We start from the raw sequence: 24513 nt of genomic DNA, 5'->3' as shown, positions 1-24513 counted from the left end.
AAAAAAAAAAAAAAAAAAATTAACTGAACTTCCTGTTTGTGTTTGGAAGGCTAACGCTGGCTTCACATCGCTACTGAACGCGGAATCAGATAGACAGCTGCTGCTGGCTGCTCACCCTCAAACTGGCCACAAATCTCACTTATGAGCTTGGCTGAAAATAAGAAGAGATAAATAGACCAGTTTCTGCTGAACGCTTCGCTTTAAAAGTCTTGTTGCAGCACTGTTAGGTCTACATCCTTATAAACAGTGGTGAGGTTGCTAACAGCTGATTGCTAGCTAGAGCTGGTGACCATAACCTCAAACAGCAGCAGCATCATCTCTCCACATGCTGCTGATCACTGAACGGCTCAACTCTTCTCCATTTGGGCCATGATGCCTCTCAACAACCGCTGTTAAGATCATAACATAGCTCCTGCTAGTCTGCTGTGAGTGTTACAGCCAGTCTGTTGTAGATTGTCCATTGTTTGATGAGTCATGGAGCTTTTCTTCTGTTTTTACCTCTTTGAGCTGTTGTTCTGTTTTGTTTTGACAGCCATGAAAAGGATTGTTTTTGGATTATGATAGTTTATATGGATTTATATGTAATGTGAAAGTGACACCCTCGTTCTTTGTCTCATAGATGTTTACTGCTGTATTTATTCTTTACACAGGAGTTGAGTGATGATTGTGTGTTGATGCCTCAAACAAGAGGATCAGGACAGAGGGAGTGAGCTTATTACCGTCCCTTGGTGGATATCTCACTGTCCTGGACATGATGGGCCCACGGCGGAAGGTCACCAGGACTCATAGTTTGGGGGTAGGAACTTTTAGCTCTCTTGGGCATGAGGAACCCAAAGACTACATCAACGAGCTCTCACATGAGGTGCTCTGCCACATATTCCGGTCAGTACAGCACCCCAACACCCCACCACTAGTTAGTACAATAGTTAGCTCTACCGTATAAGCAATGCTATTACCATCCATCCATCTGTTCTCCTAACTGCTAATTATGATGCATAAGTTTATCTCCCCTCAGATACTTACCCATGCAGGACATAATGTGTATGGAGTGTCTTTCACGGAAACTGCGGGAAGCGGTGACTCTGTACTTGCGGGTGGTGAAGGTGGTGGACCTTTGTGCCAGCCGGTGGTGGGAGTACATGCCCTCAGGTAGATGGTACTCGTGATGCTCCTGCTCTGTGTCATATTTCACTAGTGAGATCTGGTTATAACTAAACCTGGAATAAACGTTTAGTCCATAATTAAGTATCATACTCCTTTACAAACACTGATCCACTCAGCAGGTTTCTGGCAGATTTGAAAGAGTTCACATCCCTCTACCCTGCATGTTTATGTATTAAAATCTTTTATTAGGCTTTTAGTGTACTACTCTCAGCTCAGTTTAACATGTTTTACCATAGCCTTCTTAAATTTAGTGGTTGATGTTGATATCTAGAGAGCTAGATGGTCAGTGGCTGATGTAATGCCAAAATAATAAAATACACTATCGTTCAAAGGTTTGTGCTCCGTAAGAAGACTCTTATGCTCTCTAAGGCTGCATTGTTGATCAAAAATACAGTAAAACAGTGATATTGTGGAACAATTATTACAATTTAAAATAACTGATATCTATTTTAAAATATTTAAAAATGTAATTTATTCCTGTGATTGCAAAGCTGAATACTCCTGCAGTCGTCATTGTCACATGATCCTTCAGAAATCATTCTAATATGCTGATTTGGTGCTCATGCAATATTTCTTATTATTGCCAATGTTGAAAACAGTTGTGCTGCTTAATATGTTTCTGGAAACCGTGATTATTTATTTTTTCATAATTCTTTGGTGAATATAAATTTCTACAGAGCAGCATTCATTTGAAATATAAATATTTTGAAACATTTTAAATGTATTTACTGACATTTTTTAATAAACTGAATGTCCATTGCTGAATAAAAGTATTAATTTCAAAAAAAGTCTGACCGCAAACTTTTGAATGGTTGTGTGTATTACCAGTATAGCATTAATTTAATTATAAAAATGTATGTATAAAATAAATCATTTTAATATTTACAACATTTATTCAGTTCACTAAAATTGAGTAAATATTGAGTTTTGGAATTGATATAATGAGAAACTTATGTTAGTCAGATTGATTATCAGCCAATGCCAGACATGAGTTCAGGTTGGCCAATTAATAGACCTGGCAGATATATTGGTCTTTTGCTATATGTATTATTTAAAGCTTCCTTGTTTTGAATGGTAGGCCAACGCTGCGTCCGAAATCAAATACTTCCCTGCTATATTGTATGCAGCAAAAGATTAGTATGTCGGAATACAAAGTATTTGAAAAAGTAGGCAAAAAGTCCCAGGATGACCTACTACTTCCATTGAGATTCTGAAGTGTGCATTCGATGGACACTTTACTGTCCCATGAAGATTTATGAATGACAGTGAAGCGACTCAACTGACGGTGGTTGGTCATGTGACAGTAAAATAACATTGTGGATGTAGTACATCCGAATGTCATTCATACTACCCATATTCATACTATACGGAGTGTACTTTTTTTAACGGTAGTGAAGTAAATTCAAATTCAAATGTAGTACCTACTCAGATTAGTACACGATTTCGAACGCAAGTCTGGTGGGAATCCAAGAAGTCCTAAAGAAGTTTTAATAGTCCTAAAGCCATGAAATGTAATACTTATTGTCATTTCATTGTCATTCCTTATTGCTATTGTTTGAACTGTCATGTGTCTGTAACTTAGGTTTCACAGACTCCAGTTTCCTCATGCTGATGAAGAAGATGCCTGACTTGGAGCAGCTGTATGGTCTTCATCCACGTTACCTAGAGAGAAGGAGGGTCAGAGGTTATGAGGCCTTCAGTATTCCTGGTGTTTTGGAGGCTCTACAGGCCTGTCCCAACCTTATAGTGAGTTCATGTTAGAGATAATTGTCATTTCAGTTTATGGAAATGGAAGTGTCTGTTTTCTACTACAGTAGAAAATTATAACAATATCTGCACTTATAGGGAGTTGAGACATCCCATTTGGAGCTGGTGGAGGCCGTATGGAACTACATGCCTCAGGTTCACATTTTAGGGAAGTTTAGGAACCGTAACGGGGCCTTTCCTATTCCTTCAGAGAACAAACTTACCATTCCAGCTGCTGCTAAAATCCAGACCCTCCATCTTGTTGGTGAGTTTCAGATTGCCCCCATTGTGCAAACCTTTGTCCTATCATGTGTCAGCTTGGTCAAATTTTGTCTCAAACCTTTCTGTTTGAACTTTCCTATAGGTGTCAATGTGCCAGAGATCCCCTGTCTGTCCATGCTCAGACATCTGTACCTGAAGTGGGTGCGCCTCACTAAGCCTCAGCCCTTCAAAGACTTTCTCTGTGTGAACTTGCGTACGTTCGTCATGAGGAACTGCGCCGGTCCCACCAATTCTCTTAAGTATGTGCCTCTTGTCACTGGTCTGGCCTCCGCCCGCAACTTGGAGCAGCTGGAGCTGGTGAGGGTGCCCTTCTTAGGGGGACTGATTCAGCATGTGGTGGAGGATAGCTGGAGGTCAGGTAACCACACAATTTTGCCAGCTCCTCATAAATAGGAGGCATATTAAAATTACTGAATAATATATTGCTGTATTGTAAAATATTTCTCATTGTCCACATATCTTGAGCAAGAAATGAGTATGCAGTGTCCACTACTAAAAGAACGTTCTAGGACTGTGCCATTTTGTCTAATGTACATCTCTTCTAGGAGGGTTTCGTAATTTGCACACAATTGTTTTTGGTGCCTGTAAAAATGCACTTGAAGTGGATCTGGGCTACCTCATCATCACTGCTGCACGCAGGTAAATCTATAATGTTTAAAGAACATTATTAACTTACACTGACTTTTGTATAGCATTAGAGACAATGACAGAATCGACTTTGGTTGTACAGGTTGCATGAAGTTCGAATCCAGCCTTCTTTAACCAAAGATGGGGTGTTCTCTGCACTGAAGATGGCAGAACTGGAGTTCCCCCAGTTTGAGACTTTGCACCTCGGATATGTTGATGAATTTCTGTTGCAATGTAAGTCATTGTTATATAATGTGAATGATCACATCTTGCTGTCAGGAGCATCATGGATGCAGATGTTACTGTAAACAGTTTGGATGTAAAATTGTCAAAGTATGACTTTTAGCTTATGTCTTTATAAGCATGGCCCTAGCCAGCTATGAGGTCACTCAGGCAAACTAATAAACTTTTGTCTAATTTCACCATTTTTTTTAAAATTGAAAATAAGCCTGAGAGTCATTTAATGTAAAAAATGTGCAACTGTCAATGTGAGAGGACAAGAAACATTAACAAAGCCGTTTTCATCATATAGGGTAATATAAGAGTAATAATGAATGTGTACATATTGTGAATGAATTGAATAATCTTAGTTACCTAGCTTTCCTGGTAGCCTTCAGTAAAATAACTTTTCTAAGAAAATGATTCCTAAAACATGGATATCAGTTAACCCTATGTTTACTCTCTTCAGTGACAGACTAAAATGAAAAGACTATTATTCAAAGCTCAGCTTTAGGAGGGGAAGAGACAGGGCAAGATAAGGAGACTTGAGAGAGAAAAAAGAGTGATGGAGATTAGGAGAGATCAGGTATTGACTAATAATATACTGCCCACTGGCATAGTTTAAAAGCTATTGTTATCCAATTGTTTTGCCTTTAAATGTCTTGAAATGCACATATGTAGAACTAACCCCCCTAACTAACCTAACCTTAGTGATTATAAAACCCTTCCTACAGCCCTGTTTATAAGTATAATTATTGGATTATATTACTTTGAAGTTATCTCTTGCCATCTTTAAAGGGGTATTTCAGCCCAAAATGTGCATTCTGTCATCACACCATCATGTCGTTCCAAACTCGCAAGACTTTCATTCACCTTCAAAACACAAATAAATGTTTTTAAAGGAAACCCGAGAGATGTTCTGTATGTTCCTCCATTGAAAGTCCATTTGACCAAAACCTTCAAGCATCAAAAAGTTCATAAAGACATCATACAATTGTCAAGCAAGCATGTTTAAGTATCTGTTGACCAAATTTGATGTTCTGTGTATTTATGTTTATCAATGCCTCAAATGAAATGATGTATGCCTCAAATGAAATCTGTTTATCATATAAAGTGATCATGTCTCTTCAGAAGAATTGGATTAAACTGCATGATTCATATGGATTAATTTTATGATGTCTTCATTTCACCAAAACATTGATGTTTCAAAAAGTTTATAGTCTTTCAACAGAGGGAGAGAAATATGTCAGGTTTCATTAAAAATATCTTCATTCGTGTTTCGAAAATGATGAAAGTATTACGGATTTGGAACGACAAAGTAAATGATACCAGCATTTTCATTTTTGTGGGAACTAACCCTTCAGTTACCTGCAATAAAACATGTTTCACACAGGTAACATGAGCCATGCTGAGTTAGTCAAATACGGTCTTGCTGATGTGATCGAAAATCCAGGAATCATCACAGACATTGGAATGAAGGCTGTTAATGAAGTGTTCACCTCCATCAAGTATTTGGTCATTTATAACTGTCCACATCTTCACAACCCACACAACTGGATCACAGGTAATGGATTCACCATCATTTATTTATGTATTTCCTGAGCTAATGATGGAACTCAAACTATTTTATTTAAAATGTACCATTTCTATCAACAATATCTAGAAAGTCCACAACTTTACAGTTGATTTTAAGCATATTTCAGTATTCGTTTTTTAATCTGACTGAGAAGCCGCTCTTTGTTAAAGACCATTCGCGCTGGAGTCGGTTGGTGGACCTCACTCTGGTGCGCTGTCATGCTATCAAGCTGGAGTCGTTCAGTCAGTTCATCGAAATGCTTCCCAGCCTGGAATTCATCTCTCTGGATCAGATGTTTCGTGAACCTCCCAAGGTGAGCATGGGAGCCCATGAAAATCGAGTTGACAGTGGTATGCTTTGATATACTATCATTTGGATATCATTACCATTTGTGGTAAACCGACAGTTCAAGGTCTTTCCACCGAGATGAACCTCAGCTGATCACAATATGTGTACTTTTGAACGGTAAAGAAATTACAATGTGAATGAATATAGCTAAATTAATATCGACAATGCTATAGGAGTTGAAATGTTGTGAGTCATATTCATTTCATTTGTTTACTGCAGGGCTGTGCCCGTGTGGGGCTCAGTGCGGGCACGGGTATCGGGGTATCATCTGCCCTGGTCAGCAATCAGAATTCCAACAATGATAATGACAACAATAACAACAATAATCACCAGAACAATAATGATGCAAACATTCCACCAAATAACAACAACAACCAGGTTGAAGATGTGCCTCAGCAAAACCACCATGGCCCAGAGGGTACGTATACCGTTCAAAAAATGTTGGGGTCTGAAAGTGTTTGTTTTTTATACAGAAATTAACACTTTCATTCAGCAGGGATGCATTAAGTTTATTATAATTGACAGTAAAGACATTTATAATGTTACAAAGAACTCTATTTAAAAATAAATGCGGTTCTTTTTAACTTTCTAGTCATCAAAGAATCCTGACAAAAATGTTTAATGGTTTCCACAAAAATATTAAGCAGAAAACTGTTTTCAGCATCCACAGTAATAATAAGAAATGTTACGGCACCAAATCAGCATATTAGAATGATTTCTGAAGGATCATGTGACTGAAGACTGGAGTAATGATGCTGAAAATTTTGCTTTGCCATCACAGAAATAAATTACATTGTGAAATATTACAACAAATTTTTCTATTTGAACATTTTAAAATGTCACTGTTTTTACTGTATTCTTGATCAAATGAATGCAGCCTTATTGAGTATAAGAGACTTCTTTCAAAAATATTATAAAAATCTTACTGACTGCAAACTTTTGAACCTCTAGGGTTTTTTGCTTGTTGAAAGGTTTGAATTGACTTTTCTGACTTTAATCAGAGATTCCCAATGTGGAGGGCATGGTGGCAGACAACATGGAGCCTGAGCCGGTTCTTGTGGCCGTCAATCAAGAGGAAGAGACCCAGGGTTCCAGCCAGACTACTAATCCTTCGCTTGAACAGGATGAGGAACAAGCAGGTCTGAAGAAACACTGTAAATAATTTTAACAGATAGGTTACATTTAATAATTAACCAATAATATACTTTTTTTGTTTTGCTTTCTCTTTATTATGATTTAATTTAGGCCCTAGCGGAGTTCAAACCGCAGTGAAGAAGCAGTCGGTGGTGGTTTCTGACTCAGACAGTGAGGACGAGTACAGTCCAATCAGGACGGCAGCTGCCGCCCGCTCTCAAGGCCAGTACCCTGAGACAGAAGCCCAGGGGAAGAGCAGCACAGCTGTGACTCCACATGGTAGTTAACATTTAAAGTCCTCATAGCCACTGCAGCGGTTCATAGTACAAAATCATTTCAATCACATTATTCCAACATGTGGAGTAAAAAAGCGTTTCAATATTTTTGAACAAAAACTTGAACTGAGTTGAGCAGGTTAATGACACTTTTATTGTGTAGAGTTGCCTTTGAAGTAATTTCATAATTTATGAACTTTGCAATAATGTTAAGCCCCTTTCACACAGCATGTTGATCCCGGGAAATTGGCCGTAAAATTGCTAGAGTGCCTTCTGTGTGAACGCAAACACGTCCCGGGATTGATGCCGGGATCGATGCCGGGATGGGGACCTAGTAACATTGCCGGGATCAGTCCCAGAATGCACCTTGTGTGAACAAAAGCCAGGACCAATGCCGTAACGGGTGTGTGTGACACACGTGCCATCACAATGACGTAGTTATCGTGCGACTCTGTTGCTCTTAGAAGAAGGTTTGTGTTCGTCATCAACAAAGAAAGAACGAAAAAATTTCTGCAAACTGGAATGAAGCAGAGACCAGGGAGCTCCTTGCTATTCGCGCTGAAGCTGAGATCGCAACATGTTTTCGACGCGTACGTTACACGTCACATCCTGACGTCACGTCTTAACGGGATGTGTGTGAATGCACTCACAGATTCCGGAAAATCACTGGCAGTGTGAATGAACCAAAATCAAACGATCCCGGGACACATTATCCGTGTATTTTCCGGAATCTCTGTGTGAAAGGGGCTTTATTTTCCTCTTTATTTCTGTGAAGCTGCTCAGAAACCACCTGTACTGTATAAAGCGCTATACAAATAAATGTGATATGACCTAAATAAAATTTTAAAAAGGAAGAATTATCAATAAACAGCAGTTAGTTCTCAGCTGCGAGGAACATAGTCCAGTTTGACTAAGTGCTGTCCTCCTGTATTGCCCTGTTTAATGAACAGACAGTCTGAAGGATCCTGAGGCCCTGTTTACACCTGGTATTAAGATGTGTTTTGGTCGATCGGATGGGATGGGCATGATTAATCGACGATCGATAATTGATCGTTAAGAATTTCGTCGATCACGTTTATTTGTTATCGATTAAACTAATGCAGGTTGCGTTGCGTAGTGTGAGTCTTGAAGCAATGGAATTCATTTTAGCGCGGAGGTACCTGTGCATCCCGGCAACGTCAGTCCCCTCAGAGCGGGTGTTTTCGGCGGCTGGACTGGCTGTCATCAGGTTGCGGTCGCGTCTGATCCCAGATCATGTCAACATGCTTATCTTTCTCAACAGAAATCAGTAGACTGGTGCAGAAGTTCTATGGGAACTTCATGCGTTTTCTCAGATCGGATAGCTATCTGATTTATCAAAACGATTCCATTTACACCTGGTCGCATAAATGTGTTTTTGCAAAACGGATATAAATCCGATCTTGAATTCCCGCGCTATATGCATATTTAAATTGTTGCACGTCATCGAAAGCAACTGATATGAGCTGCATTTTATTGATCATCAGCGAAAATTTCTAAATCAAAGACCGCAACAAGATATTGCGGCAACAGCTCTGGTAAGATCATTTCGGTTCTTTACTTTTAATGAAGATGATTGTGTGTTGATGAATGACTTTCACTTTGATTTGCGATAGTTTGCACGTTGGCTTGATGAATAGATGCTCGTCTGTGGTGATGCGTATTGAAGTAGCAGCTAGCGTCGTCATATCTGGATATAACATGACATATAGCCTATAACACGCTCTCACACGTTTATTTCTTATCATTTTTGGGATAAGTCAAATTTACATATGTGGTTTCAACAACCAGATGCATTTACTCTTGTCCAGTTTCGTCTGGAATGCGTCTCAGATCTCCTCCTGAAGTGGTTTGAACGATCGGATTTAAATCCGTCTCGAATGCGTTTCGGAGGGCATTTAGATTGGGTCTTTTCACGACCGGATAGCTATCCGATCACAGAAAACAGATGAAGTGGCCATGGGTCTCTGTTTAAGAACGCCGGCTCGCAGCTGCAGGTTCCGCTGGTTTAGAGCACCGCAGGAATCTTCAAGTCTACCGAACGTCCAGTTTCACTGCCACAAGTTGATCTTGTAATAAAGATCTCACCTAGGACAAACAAACTGTATTTTTGTATTTTCATTGCATTTTTAATTTATAAAAAGTTAAAGAAATAATGAATTTCAATATAAAAATATTAATGATTAATCGATAGTCGATCGTTAATTCTCCCGACGATCGACTAAGAAAATTTAATCGAATGCCCATCCCCACAAGTGGACGCTAAATACAGGTGTAAACGGGGTCTCAAACGTTTTGAGTTTGTCCACTTTTGACCACTTGCAGAGGTAGTCGAAAACCAGATTGCATTCAACTCAATTGCTTTCGTAGTGTAGTCATGTGGTCGAAAGCGTTCGAACAGCCACAAAAGACAAACGCCTACTCCCTTCCTACTGATGTAATGCGTAAACATTATGGGAAGCACGTTAGCCACACGGGATTTAAACTTTGTTGGCTGGAGACCCATGTTTGGTTTGAAGACGAAAAACGACCAAGCACAATATTTTCTCACCATTCCTGATTTCTTGCAGCTATCAGAGAAACTAAAGCTGATGCCTTCCGTGTGTTTTTCCGACGTCTCCGGGCGCGTAAATGTGTAAATTGCGCAATCTTATTTTGTCCATTAGAAAGAAATCTGAAAAAAACATACATTTATACCCTCCCCTCGATGAAATCAGGACAGAAGTGGTTGAAAGTGGACAAAAGAGATGGATAAAAATACCAGGTGTAAACTGGTATGTCTCCCTCATCTACTTGTTTTCGATCGACCAAAACGCATTTTAATACCAGGTGTAAACAAATGAACTAGCAAAAGTTCTAGTGTAAAAACACCCTAAGAAACAAGAAAAGTCTGCGCTGAACAAATCTCATCTTGATGGCTAATTATGCTGATATGATTGTTCTGCTGTATTCTGGCAGGTAAAGGGAAAACTCCGCTGCGTAGACGTGGACCGCACCCTCAAGAGTTCAGCTGTGAGAAAGGCTGCCAGGTAACCAGCGAGCAGATCAAGGCTGACATGAAGGCGGCCACTGAGACGGCTGAGCGTGGGGCCAGAGACAGAAACAGTGGAACTGGGCAAGGCTACGCTGCCGGCAGCTGTGTTTGCTCCATCCGCTGGAGGGAAGACTCGGCCAATCAGGACGACCAGGGTGAGGCGGGTAGAGGGGACGATGACATGGTAAGGACTCGCTGCACGTGCAGCAGGTCACGTCCCGGCTCTGAAAACAGGACTCGTAGTGGCCACGGCCTGCCAGCGGGGGACGAGAACCACAGACCAGAACGTCACAGCCCAGAGCAGAGAGCAGGGGAAGATGAGATGGAGAACAGTCACTCCAACGCTCCACCCAGGACACACAGCTCATATGAAGGGCATAGTGAGAGGACTGCAAGTCACCAGCAAGGCTCGTCACACAGAAGCCCTACAGACGAGTTCCCCAGGAGACCCGTCACTCGTGCCCGCAGCAGACTTTCCTCTGTGCCCTTGGTTTGTGAGTCAGGTAAGACCAGAGCAGAGGTTCCTCACAGTGGGACATCAGAGAATCTATTGAGCAATGGAAAAAAGCACAGTTGGGCAAAGGCTGTCCCTCGGGTGTGCCATTTGTGCATAGCATAAAAGCAGATGGAGGAATGCTGGGGGTCTGGATTTCTCCACTGCCAGTCTATATTGGCAACTATACTGCAGTATATCTCCATGTGTTCATGACATTCAGATAAAGTGGCACCACTGTTTTGACTCCTAGTGAACCTACAGTGCTGAGAAGAAGGGCACATGTAAGAAACTAGAGTTTTAAAGGGTTAGTTCACCCCAAAATGAAAATTTCGTCAGTAATTACTCACCCTAATGTTGTTCCAACCCCGTAAGACTTTCGTTATCAAATTAAGATATTTTTGATTATATCTGAGAGCTGTCTCACTCCTCCATAGGCTTCTATGGGATCGAAACTTGCTGGCACAGAAAAGTTAGTAAAGGCATCGTTAAAATAGTCCAAGTGACTACAGTGGCGGACCCATAAGTTTATCAAGCGACAAGAATACTTTTTGTGCACAAAAAAACAAACAAAAATAACGACTTTATTCCACTATTAATTTTCTTCTTTGTGTGCCTGAGTGAATTTGTGTAACAGCGCAGCGCTTCTGTGTTGTCCATCACCACGTAGGCTCACGCATCACACACATGACCAGCGTCTGCCAATAGTGAGCCTACGTTCTGACGTACAACCCAGAAGACTACGTCCTTGATGCGTCCTTGATGAATGAAATTATTATTTCTTTCTTAAAATAATCTTACTGACCCCAACGGTAGTATATGAATGGTAATGTATGTAAAAATGCATATAATTTCTCTTTTTAGATGAATATTTCTGTAAAAATTTTATTTAAAAAGTGAATCACTTACTCAACCTTTGATCAAGTTTTGAAAGCCCACCATAAAAGTGGTGTTCATGTGAACCGAGAATCTTGACACCCCTCAATGTCCAGTTCATGAATGAGTCATTCTTTTGAGTCGAATCTGTTCAGTGAATTGGTTGATCCATGCAAGTCCTGCAAGTTTAAAACAACACAAGGCTAATTTATATTGCTATGTTGCCCATGATATGCAAAATAGTTAGTCCATCAGTAAGACTTGCAGTTCATTTCCACTATTCCTCACCACTTGTTCGTCTGTCCAGAACTGCCCAAAGCAAAGCCTCGGACTGCAGTAAAGAGAAAACGTATGGCAGACAAGTCCACCAGCACCAGTGACCCTGTAACTGAAGACGACCATGTGCAGGTGGGTTATATAACTATACGTTTCCTTAATGCAGAACACAAGTGTCCAAGAGTCTGTTCTGTATATATTTGGGGCCACTCTGTATGTGCAAAACACATTTATTTTTCACATCATACAGGTGCTCAGCCTTAAATCCAAAAACCTGGTGGGAATCACACTTACAAACTGTGGCATCACAGACCTGGTCCTTAAGGAGTGCCCCAAAATGATGTTTGTCCATGGTGAGTTTCTAACAAAATACGTTGACATCGACATACATGTCAAACTGTATCAGATCCTCATGCGTAATTTGATTCTTTCTTCCCAAGCGACACGCTGTAGGGTGCTAAAACACTTGATGGTGGAAAGTGCCCCCATAGTGAACCGCTTTGACTACGCACAATGTAAGAAGTTGGATATGGAGCAGGTGCTTGACCAGATCTTACGGATGCCCGCAGAGAGAAACCGCATCATCTACATGAGGCCTATGCAGCAGGTCAGTGTTGTTCTTAGGTTGCCATGACAGTAAAGAAAGCAAGGATGCATTAAATTGATTCAAAGTAACAGTAAAAAAGTTAGAATGTTACAAATGATTTCTATTTCAAATAAATGCTGTTGGTTTGAATTTTGTATTTGGCAAAAATCCTTAAAAAAATGTTTCTTGAGCAGTAAATCAGCATATTAAAATGATTTCTGAAGGATCAACAATTTTAGTGTTTTTGACTGTATTACTGTAATGTAAAATGGTAATTTTTCGCACTGTATGTAACGATTTTCCAGCCAACTTCTGATTTGGATTACTTTATAGTGTTACATTATATCTATTTTGTAAGCCCTTTAAAGGGTATTTAAGAGGATTTTCACCCAGAAATGAAAATTACTCCATGATGTACTCACCCTCAAGCCATTCTAGTTGTATATGACTTTCTTCTTTCAGATGAATACAATCAGAGATATATTAAAAAATGTCCTGGCTCTTCCAAGCTTTATAATTGGCAATTTTAGTTTATAAAGTTTTAAATATGGATATTTTCCTTACACAAACGCTGGGCTTCACTTCAGAAGGCCTTTATTAACCACCCGGAGCCATGTGGAGTACGTTTATGATGGATGGATGCACTTTTTTGGGCTTCAAAATTTCATCCTCCATTCATTGCCATTATAAAGCTTGGAAGAGCCGGGACATTTTTTTTATATATCTCTGATGAAGTCATATACACCTAGAATGGCTTGAGGGTGAGTAAATCATGAGGTAGTTATTGTTTTTAGGTGAACTATCCCTTTAAAGCACAATATGTTACTCTTATGTACTTTTCAAAATTCATCTCCAGATTGATTCTCTGGCTCTGGAGAAAAAGCTCTTCAGCGGTCCGTACCCATACCATATTGCTATTATCCATGAGTTCAGCAACCCTCCCAATGTTAGGAACAAGGTGCGCGTACGTAGCTGGATGGACACCATTGCCAACATTAGCCAGTGAGTGGACTACATTATCCATACAGTACTGGTAAAACTAAGACTTCATAAAACTGTTTTTTATCACTGTTTTGCATCAGAAGTAAGAATATTTTAGTTTCAGCAGATTATTATAGACCAAGAATAAAATCTTTGTTTTGTGTGTATCATCTTTATAACTAGTAATAATACTGTGTCATTTTTTTGTGACTTGTTTCATTACAATTTGATTCTGCAAAAATTAAGCTGACTTTCCAAATGGTTCATTTGATTCCCCGGGGGCCAGTTGCATAAACATAGCCATTATGTTAAGACTGTGACTTAAGTACTAGTACGACCAACTAGCGGGTAGTCAAGGGGAAATCAGTCTTACTTTTTAGCATCAAATTAGACCAATCTTAGTTTTTATGTAACTGACTTAAAACAGTTGTGAACAGTCTTAAAGGGAAAAAATTTGATCACTAACTTGTAAGACTGGTCTTAGCAGTTTATGCAACTGGCCCCTTCTTTGTCCACCAGATGGCAATATTTTCTTATCATGGTATACCCAAAAGCTCACCAATCTGTGTTTTTGTCCTTTACAAGAGAACTCATCAAGTATGAATTCTTTCCGGAGGCCACACGGACGGAAGAGGATGTAAAGAAGTTTCCCAGCTATCCCTGGGGCCGAGACATCTACACATTAGAGGGTGAGAGGAAACAGATCAGAGTCCTTTGAGACTAGCTCCAAGTTCCCCTCGCTTCCTCTGGAAACACAGTTATAGTTGTGTGTGTGTGTGTGTGTGTGTGAGAGAGAGAGATATTTACAATTGCACTTACATCCGTTACATAAAGCTAATAATTATCTTAATAGATGAGAAAGTTAGCTGGCTTCCATAATGTTGAATCGGTCCGTAAATGTTTACAAGATCCCTTTCAGTTTTAAAGGAATAAAAAATTAATGGCTTTCCCACACTCCCTGTGCTTTAGGAGTAGTAGATGGGGCGCCGTACTCAATGATCACAGATTTCCCGTGGCTTCGCTCTTTACGCACAGCAGAGCCCAACAGTTTTGCTCGATACGACTTTGAGGATGATGAAAGCAGTAAGTAACACACTGTCCATGATAAAATATTGAAGTTCAGGTGTTATTATTCATCACAAAACAATGATTCAAATGCTGATGAATCCTAGCTATGGCACAGCTGTTTAGCTTTGATCTTTGTTCAACCATACTTTTTCCCCCTTTTTTTTATTACCCATCCACTGTTTAGAATCTTTCTTATGCTCACCAAGGCTGCATTTATTGGATCAAAAACTAAAATATATCATTTCTGTTTTAATATATTTTAAAATGTAATTTATACATGTGAAGGCAAAGCTGAATTTTCAGCATTACTACTCCAGTCTTTAGTGTCACATGATCCTTAAGAATCATTCTAATATGCTAATTTGCTGCTCAAGAAACATTTCTGATTATCAATGTTGAAAACACTGCTTAATATATTTTTTATGTTAAATCTTTTAATACTTTTTCTCAGAATTCTTCGATGAATATAGTTCAAAATAACATTTGTACTGACGCCAAATTTTGAACAGTGGTGTATATTTATTCCAGTTTTCCCACTTTTCCTTCTAATATGTCCCTCAGTTTTAAAAGTAGTCCCTCGTTTAAAAAAAAAAAGAAAAATCACAGTATAAACATCTAACTCACTCTCTCCCACTCTGAAATGTTCCTTTCCGTCAGCTACTATCTATGCGCCACGGCGTAAGGGGCAGCTCTCGGCCGACATCTGCATGGAGACGATCGGCGAGGAGATCTCAGAGCGACGGCAGACACGTAGGGGCGTTTTCCAGCGTGTGGTGGTCGTCTTCATCCACTACTGTGACGTTCGGGGCGAACCGGTGGATGACGACTACATCTAGAATGATCACTGCTCAGCTGGAGGGCCTGGAGATGCTGGAGAAAGGGTGGAGAGCTCTTCAGCCCTCTGCCAGCCTCTATGTGAGAACAGAAAGCCTCAGTGGTGAATACCAAGGCATTTCCAGTTGCCTTTATCTCTGAGTTGACTTGAAACAAAAGAGTAATCGCTTTCAATCGGCCATTGTCTTTTTTGTGAGTTCATTCTAGACTAATGAACTGTAGAGTAATGGTGTCACCAGGCTGGTTTGCTTGTGTTCATTACATGAGGGATGAATTGCAAGCCTTCCATGGAGCGGCAGCACACTTGCAGTAAAGTGGGGTGATGGTGTCAGCAGTTGCTTTGTTGCTACGGTTGTGCGCATGGGAAAAGATATGCAGAGTCACAAAAGTTGGCATATAAAATCACTTGTTTGGTGAAGACAGAAAGATAGTCTTTGGTAGATTTATTTTATTTTATTTTTCAAACCCAGGCAGGGTGTTTTGGCCACTTGGCATAATATCCCGGTGTGTATCTGCACTGTTACAGGCAATAACATCGTTCTAGATTTATTTTAGTTTTTTTGCTCCTCATACCTTTTCAGAGACTTTTTATTTTATTTATTTTTTTAGAATTTCTTATTATTTTTGTTTTCCTCTTACCTTTCCCGTAGAGGTTGGCTTGTGTGGTGTTCACTATTAACAGTGTTGGTGTCAGTTTAATCCAGAGATTAAATGTTTCTTGGCCCATGAGAGGAACCTGGCAGAATCGGTGAATAAATGTACCACGTTTTACTTTCCTGTGGTCTTCATAGAGCTAAAGACAAATTGTGTAACAAAGACAAGTTGAGAGTATTTTAAGCCCACGTGATTTTTGTTTTTTCCCTTTATTCAGACTATTTTTATGGAACTCCAGTAGAATAGTTTTAAATCAGAAGCACAGTGGATAAAGTTGCCAGGCATATCCCTTATTCATCTTCAGATGACTTGACCCACATTTCCTTCTCACAAACTCGCTCTCTTCATATGGTGAAGCATCTTCAAAAATGGCCCTGTGCCATTAACCTGCATTGTAACCTACACCAGAGATAATAGTCAGCATTATGGGTTTCTGGATTGTTTCTTTTCTCTTTCTTGCCTAGTTCTTTACATAGTTGTTTAAACATTTAAAATCAACAAATGGAAATAAAATAAAATGCACAATGTGTATTAACTGTCTGCTTGGTGCAGGATGGATTTCACCAACTCGTGTTCGTAAAGAGTAGTTTGGGAAACTAGTCTAATTAAGAGAGAGTTGCAAGTCCAGGAGCTATTGATGCACAAAACCCCATCTCGCTGCTCTACTTTGTGCTTTTCTGGGTGACTCACTCTGCCATGTTTCAAGAGCCAAGAAATTCCATGGATTGAATCTGCATACTTACTGAGCACTGCAGAAACTTGTGTACAAAGTTTGTGTACAGATATTCTGTATTTAAATGATCTTCCAAGATTTGTTTTATATGTTTATATAAAAGAATAAATATTTCACCAAGACGTTCTGTCATGACTATTTTTGATTTACCTTATCTCATATTGTTTATATCTTATGTATACTAATATAACTGTATTAGATACATATTTTATTTGCTTAAAAAATATTCATAATCTGATCAATTCGTTAATTAATCATTTAGACCAATTTGAGACCAACTAAATCACTCACGACATGACATCATGTTCTTATTTTAAATGTATTTGATATTTACAGGTTTTTCCATAACCTAACATGCTGTAGGTATGAATGATTAGTTATTAACACTTGTATCGCTTGACTGTTTGCGTGTTCCAGAAAGACTCACTCTGTGAGTTTACACCAAGAACAACTATTATAAAGTTTTAATAATTTTTCAATGAGATGTCGACACCATAGCTAAAACGGCACAGAGGAATGATATTGTTGGGATCACTTTTAAATATAAAGAGAGCTATAAGTGTCCACGCCATCTTTGTTTATTATGAGCAATCTCTACAATTATTTCCTCTGCTGCTTAAAATTCTTGAGCTATATATATATATATATATATATATATATATACAGTGAGGAAAATAAGTATTTGAACACCCTGCTATTTTGCAAGTTCTCCCACTTGGAAATCATGGAGGGGTCTGAAATTGTCATCGTAGGTGCATGTCCACTGTGAGAGACATAATCTAAAAAAAAAAATCCAGAAATCACAATATATGATTTAACTATTTATTTGTATGATACAGCTGCAAATAAGTATTTGAACACCTGTCTATCAGCTAGAATTCTGACCCTCAAAGACATGTTAGTCTGCCTTTAAAATGTCCACCTCCACTCCATTTATTATCCTAAATTAGATGCACCTGTTTGAGGTCGTTAGCTGCATAAAGACACATGTCCACCCCATACAATCAGTAAGAATCCAACTACTAACATGGCCAAGACCAAAGAGCTGTCCAAAGACACTATTAAGCTGTATAAAGACAAAATTGTACACCTCCACAAGGCTGGAAAGGGCTACGGGGAAATTGCCAAGCAGCTTGGTGAAAAAAGGTCCACTGTTGGAGCAATCATTAGAAAATGGAAGAAGCTAAACATGACTGTCAATCTCCCTCGGACTGGGGCTCCATGCAAGATCTCACCTCGTGGGGTCTCAATGATCCTAAGAAAGGTGAGAAATCAGCCCAGAACTACACAGGAGGAGCTGGTCAATGACCTGAAAAGAGCTGGGACCACCGTTTCCAAGGTTACTGTTGGTAATACACTAAGACGTCATGGTTTGAAATCATGCATGGCACGGAAGGTTCCCCTGCTTAAACCAGCACATGTCAAGGCCCGTCTTAAGTTTGCCAATGACCATTTGGATGATCCAGAGGAGTCATGGGAGAAAGTCATGTGGTCAGATGAGACCAAAATAGAACTTTTTGGTCATAATTCCACTAAACGTGTTTGGAGGAAGAAGAATGATGAGTACCATCCCAAGAACACCATCCCTACTGTGAAGCATGGGGGTGGTAGCATCATGCTTTGGGGGTGTTTTTCTGCACATGGGACAGGGCGACTGCACTGTATTAAAGGTGAACTAAGTAACTTTTTTTACCTTAACTGAACAGCTTCGGAGTCATTGGAATGGTTATATTACTTATTTCGGGTTGAATGGTGGTCGTTTCGCACCCCCCTGGTGGTCGTGAGCGGAAAATACGCACTTGCAACTTCGAGCCGGCGGGCCGCCGGCCGCTGCGTCAGGAAGTCTCGCGTGATATCAGGTCTCGCGATGTAAACAATTGCTTTACGGCCAAAAGAAATCTGCTAAAATGCTGTCATTATTGCGCTCCCTCACGCTGTCCGAACCCGAATGAAGAAGACGTTTTAAAGAACGTCCCATCTGCTTTGATGTCGTTGATCTACTAGCCTCTGGTGTCTGAGAATCACCAACGAGTTTTTACAACAGTGTTGTCAAATATCTATTCCGAAGCTGTGGGGGGGAGCTCTAGAGAGAAACCTGCGAGCAAAAAGCGAGAATACAGCGAAGAAGTCCCGAAGCTACTGAGTGCTGCTTTAAGGAGAGGATGACCAGGGCCATGTATTGCGAGATTTTGGGGAACAACCTCCTTCCCTCAGTTAGAGCATTGAAGATGGGTCGAGGCTGGGTCTTCCAACATGACAATGACCCGAAGCACACAGCCAGGATAACCAAGGAGTGGCTCTGTAAGAAGCATATCAAGGTTCTGGCGTGGCCTAGCCAGTCTCCAGACCTAAACCCAATAGAGAATCTTTGGAGGGAGCTCAAACTCCGTGTTTCTCAGCGACAGCCCAGAAACATGACTGATCTAGAGAAGATCTGTGTGGAGGAGTGGGCCAAAATCCCTCCTGCAGTGTGTGCAAACCTGGTGAAAAACTACAGGAAACGTTTGACCTCTGTAATTGCAAACAAAGGCTACTGTACCAAATATTAACATTGATTTTCTCAGGTGTTCAAATACTTATTTGCAGCTGTATCATACAAATAAATAGTTAAAAAATCATACATTGTGATTTCTGGATTTTTTTTTTTAGATTATGTCTCTAACAGTGGACATGCACCTACGATGACAATTTCAGACCCCTCCATGATTTCCAAGTGGGAGAACTTGCAAAATAGCAGGGTGTTCAAATACTTATTTTCCTCACTGTATATATATTTAGTTGTATAGTAAATCCTTGGATTGTTCACTTAATTCGTTCAAAAACACAGATGTGCGAGTCATTGAATCACTCGAAGGAAACACTGCTACCGTGTTGCTCAGAGACGCTCTCTTTGGCTTCATTTGGAACTCTTTTAGTTGCGGAGCAAAAAAAAGACAAAGTGACTGACAATATTGTCTTTAAAGTGCAAGTACTTGATATTAAGTTTACTGAACTGTGTAGTTCATAAAAGCAGTATAGCTCGCAATTGTGCTGTTTGTCTGAATGTCTACATTGCTGTGATTACCTATGAGTATCTGATGCCTTGTCCCCAGCCCCTTCATAATGTTACTTTTCTTTTTAAGGTGGCCTCCGCCGTGTTTTACACAGAGCATGTGTCCATTTACACAAGCAAAATAGCAGTTTCTCAGTTAGTCATCAATTATTGTGTAGCAGTCCTACATACCAACAGTACAGCAGACGTGTGCGTGTAAAATCAATTTCCATACTCAGACACTGGGCTACGTTCAATAACCCACAAGGCAAGAGAGGGGAGTTTGTCTACACGCTTTGCTGTTGTATATGACCCATTCTGGATTTAGTCTTGTCACATTGTTTACAATGTGTCACTGACACCATGAAGGTGTTTAATGTTTCAGGTCATTTGTCGCTTAACACTGTATAAGCAGGAAGAGGAGAGATTTGTGGTTAGAGCAGAACCCCTCCAGGACTCAGTTCCTGTCTGAAAGGGCTGGCCAAACCTTTCCGAATAAAATCCAGCCAGTTTCACCTAGAGAAATCAATCTCAGTGGTGAAAGACTTTTTCTCGCAGGACACATGTTAATCAGTTTCGGCTGTCCTGAGCAAAACATGCATGCGAGGAAGTAAACACAAGTGTGTGGTTGGTGTTGATGTTTTGTCTTGAAGTCTTAGTCAGTTTTGGTTAATTCAGTCTTGAAGTCAGTCTTGGTTAATTCATCTTAAGTTTCTGTTTTTGATAAAGCATGGTTCCAGAAGTAAAAATCTCAAGATTTTTTTTCATAGGGGTATTGATTTTTAACAATAACTTATAAATCTTTGAAGACTGACCTGCCGTGAGCTACGAGGTTGTTAATCGATGGCATATAGTTTTGTTCAAGCCATCGGCCTGCATATTTTCCACAATCTGCAATTTTATAATAAAACTAGATAAAAAAGTTTGTCGAGACAAACTTTAAGTTGGCTTGAGAAAGTTTGGACCAGAAAGTTTGAAGTTTAAAGTAGTTTGAAGTTTAAAGTAGTTTGAAGTTTAAAGTAGTTTGAAGTTTAAAGTAGTTTGAAGTTTAAAGTAGTTTGAAGTTTAAAGTAGTTTGAAGTTTAATTTAGTTTAAAGTTTCAAGTAGTTTGAAGTTTAAAGTAGTTTAAAGTTAAAAAGTTGTTAGGGTGTTTCTAGTGGGTTGCTAAGGTGTTCTAGGTGGTAGCTGGGGTATTCTGGATGGTTGCTAGGCGGTTGCTAGGGTGTTCTGGGTGGTTGATATTGTGTTGCTAGGCGGTTGATTGGGTATTCTGTGTGGTTGCTATGGTGTTGCTAGGTGGTTGCTAGGGTATTCTGGGTGGTTGCTAGGGTGTTCTGTGTGGTTGCTATGGTGTTCTGGGTGGTTGCTAGGCGGTTGCTAGGGTATTCTGGGTGGTTGCTATGGTGTTGCTAGGCGGTTGCTAAGGTTTTTGAGTGGTTGCTATGGTGTTCTGGGTGGTTGCTAGGGTTTTGCTGGGCGGTTGCTAGGGTGTTCAGGGTGGTTGCTATGGTGTTGCTAGGCGGTTGCTAGGGCATTCAGGGTGGTTGCTAAGGTATTCTGGGCAGTTGCTATGGTGTTACTAGGTGGTTTGTAGTTGTCACAGATGGTTATTATGGAGTTTTTATAGAGCTCTTAGCATGATATTGGCATGATTTAGCACTTAACTAATCGCTATTAGCATGTAGCTATTCACTGCTAGCATGTGTAGCATGTTGGAAGTGCTGTTTGCTAGCATGAGTCAAAAGAGCCAAACCTCATCTCTATACGGTGTTCTGATACAGAGATATAAGTCTTGCAAAACGGTTGCTAGGGTACTCAAGTTTGGTTGCTATGGAGTTGCTTGGGAGCTTCAGAAGTTAAAAGTGGTTTGAAGTTTAAAGTAGTTTGAAGTTTATGATTGATAGATAGATAGATAGATAGATAGATAGATAGATAGATAGATAGATAGATAGATAGACAGACAGACAGACAGACAGACAGACAGACAGACAGACACACACACGCATACATACATATCCATACATATACAGTGTGTATTACATTATCTTAATCTTCTGTCTGGAATCACACAGTTTTTTTTGTCAGCTTGCCTTTTTGAATTGTCTCCTGTTGATGTTCACAGTTCATTTAAAGATCATTTCCTCTCTTTGAGGCACTCCAGAGCCACTTACTCTATACCATACACTCTATTATATCTTGTTAGGAAAATAATCCTCTCAAAATAGGCTATTTCAGACAAGAGAGTCATCGATTATCTTTGCATGGATTGATTGCATAAATCAGTACAGTCAGGTTGCAGCTGGTCTCACTGAGTCAAAAATATTTTTCTAAGTCCTATTTCAGCTAATTAATCTCCACAGAGATCTTTTTTTAGCTTTATTTGTTTTCCAACCCCTCACATTCCTCCTCCTTCCTCGGTTAAGGGCAAAAGATACAAGTGGTTGGTGACGTAATGCATTCTCAACGGGAGGACAAACACCTTAGGGGTTAATGCACTATGGTGAAATGTTAAGAGGCAAAGCCTTATAAAGAAAAAAACTCCTCCAAGCTGAAAGCTTTATCATCTTCAGAGCGCATGCAGATAGAAAAGGGAAGTATAGCTAAGCTAGTCCTTTTGTAAACAAAGACTGTTATTAATGTACAGTGGGAATGAAGTTAGACCACATTAAAATTCTGTCATTTTCCTTCAAATCAGGAAATACACAATGTTTTAGAATTTGTAATCATTTAAAATAAATAAAAGTAATGGTGTAAAATGAAGAAATACTTAACCCATGTTGTGTTTGGGGCCTGAGAGACCCAGGATCTTTCCAATAGCAAAACACACACATACACAGAAGTATGATGAAACGGTTTGAAGTCTAATCCCTGAGAACTGGGGGGGAAATCAGTTTGATAATGTGCTTTAAACTCCCATGAAAAATTATGTTTGGTGTCTTAGTGAACTTTAAAAGCTATAAAATATGATGCAATACATTTTCACATACTACCAATCTCTGACTGGTGTACACACAGTAGAACAACAACAATTTTTTATTATTATTATTATTATTATTATTATTCAGCTCCTCAACAGAGTCTTGAAAACCCTGGATAGTGGCATAATTTTAAATTGGTGATTTCTAACTTTCTAAATCCCCAAACTTTTGGCGAAACCCCACCCCCTATATAATTTTTTTATTATATAATATATCCTTATTCAATTAATCATGAACAACTGGAAAAGTCACAAGGCCTTCGAAAACTGTCAAACTGGCCAAAGGGTTTCTTCTGAGTCACAAAGGTAGAGAACCACTGCAGTTTCAGTTGCATCAAAATGATATAATGGAAAAATAGTGGTTAATTTCAAAGTATTTTTTTTTTAACATTTTTATTAAATGTTTAAAAAATCTATTTCTAGGTCTCCAATCAAATTTGTGAGAATGACTACGTAAACCCATTTAACTGCAGGTAAGATAACTTAATCTTCTGCTTCAGTGCAAATAAAGGTATTTTAACAAGTGGTCTTAGTCTTTTGAATCCACTGTTCTTAGAAACCCGTAAGAACCAGTGGTATCAGATATAATGTAAACAGTGCTGCAGGACTTGTACATGTAAAGAATGAGAACACCCCACTGGTCTCCATCAAACATAGAGCACAGCTCCAGCTGTCAGACACTGGGAATCAATTGTTCTCCCTTTGCTGATACATCCTGCCATGTGTGCGCGCATGGCTTTTGTCATTTACCTCCCTGGCTACGTGCTAAAGGATGTGCTGAACCTGCTCTGGTGGACATAAGTACAACCAGATGTGACAGGCCAGTTAAATTAGACACCTTGGCTGGCGCTCTTCCTTCAGGGCATGTAAAGGTAAAGCAAATGAATCTTGAGTGTGTAGAGATAATCCAAAGTCTGTCCTATGGCCGAGGAACAGTGATCTACTGCAAGGTATTCCTGCAGTACAGAGAGGTCATTCAGAGGACAGCGTCGGGGATATGACTCTGATTAATAAACATGTTTATAACATTTAGCTTGACTAAAGGAAGTTTAATGGTATAAATGTCCATAAGGAAGTGCAGGCCTAGATTTGAAATCTCATTTGCGTGTGATGTTCAATGCCCTTTTGTCATTTCTGGGTCACTGCTTAGGCACTAGCTTTCACCATGCAAGCATCAGAGGATACAAAAATAAACTTGCATATTATGATATCGAGACTTGTCCTCTTTATCTATTTTGAGCCAATGACCTGCTGTATCCTTTGTAGAGCGGTTCATCTGACCCAGCTGAAATGTTTGCAGTGGGCTCTTTACCATCGCTTTAATCATCTTTACTTTTCAATTAGCAGATCAGTGCTGTTGTCAAGAGTAGTTTTTACCGTCTGAGATCGATCGCTTAAGTAAAACATTTTCTTTCCCATATTGACTTGGAAATTGTGATCCACTCATTTATTTCATCAAGGTTAGACTATTGTAACTCATTGTACATTGGTCTGCCCCAAACTGCTTTATCCCGTCTACTGCTTCTCCAAAACGCAGCACCCAGGCGGTTAATGAGGTTAAGAACGAAGGATTTCTCCAA

General features: G+C 39.6%; 1 protein-coding gene and 1 long non-coding RNA gene across 3 annotated transcripts; both read left to right on the top strand.

Moving 5' to 3' along the window:
* Window positions 1-49: 49 nt before the first annotated feature.
* On the top strand, window positions 50-17046 carry fbxo38 (F-box protein 38). Of its 2 annotated transcripts, XM_082178534.1 has the most exons (21): window positions 50-425; window positions 651-882; window positions 1016-1149; window positions 2747-2910; window positions 3010-3175; window positions 3275-3550; window positions 3738-3831; window positions 3923-4053; window positions 5432-5602; window positions 5785-5927; window positions 6182-6380; window positions 6964-7101; window positions 7208-7375; window positions 10348-10926; window positions 12100-12200; window positions 12319-12421; window positions 12509-12675; window positions 13511-13656; window positions 14221-14324; window positions 14605-14718; window positions 15361-17046. In XM_082178534.1, exons 2-21 carry the CDS (start codon window positions 752-754, stop codon window positions 15537-15539), a joined length of 3408 nt encoding a protein of 1135 aa, XP_082034660.1. In that variant the 5' UTR covers window positions 50-425; window positions 651-751; the 3' UTR covers window positions 15540-17046. The 2 variants fall into 2 exon arrangements, with proteins under 2 accessions (XP_082034660.1, XP_082034659.1); XM_082178533.1 differs by having other exon boundaries at window positions 12319-12675.
* A 2034-nt stretch (window positions 17047-19080) lies between these two features.
* Window positions 19081-21799, top strand: LOC309505233. Its single transcript, XR_014208371.1, has 3 exons — window positions 19081-20960; window positions 21061-21294; window positions 21453-21799. It is a non-coding gene; the product is annotated as an uncharacterized lncRNA (long non-coding RNA).
* Window positions 21800-24513: the final 2714 nt, after the last annotated feature.

The sequence above is a fragment of the Leuciscus leuciscus genome (assembly GCF_965113295.1).
Source record: "Leuciscus leuciscus genome assembly, chromosome: 8".
Taxonomy (NCBI): Eukaryota; Metazoa; Chordata; class Actinopteri; order Cypriniformes; family Leuciscidae; genus Leuciscus; species Leuciscus leuciscus.
This window is presented reverse-complemented; position numbering and strand designations above follow the sequence as displayed.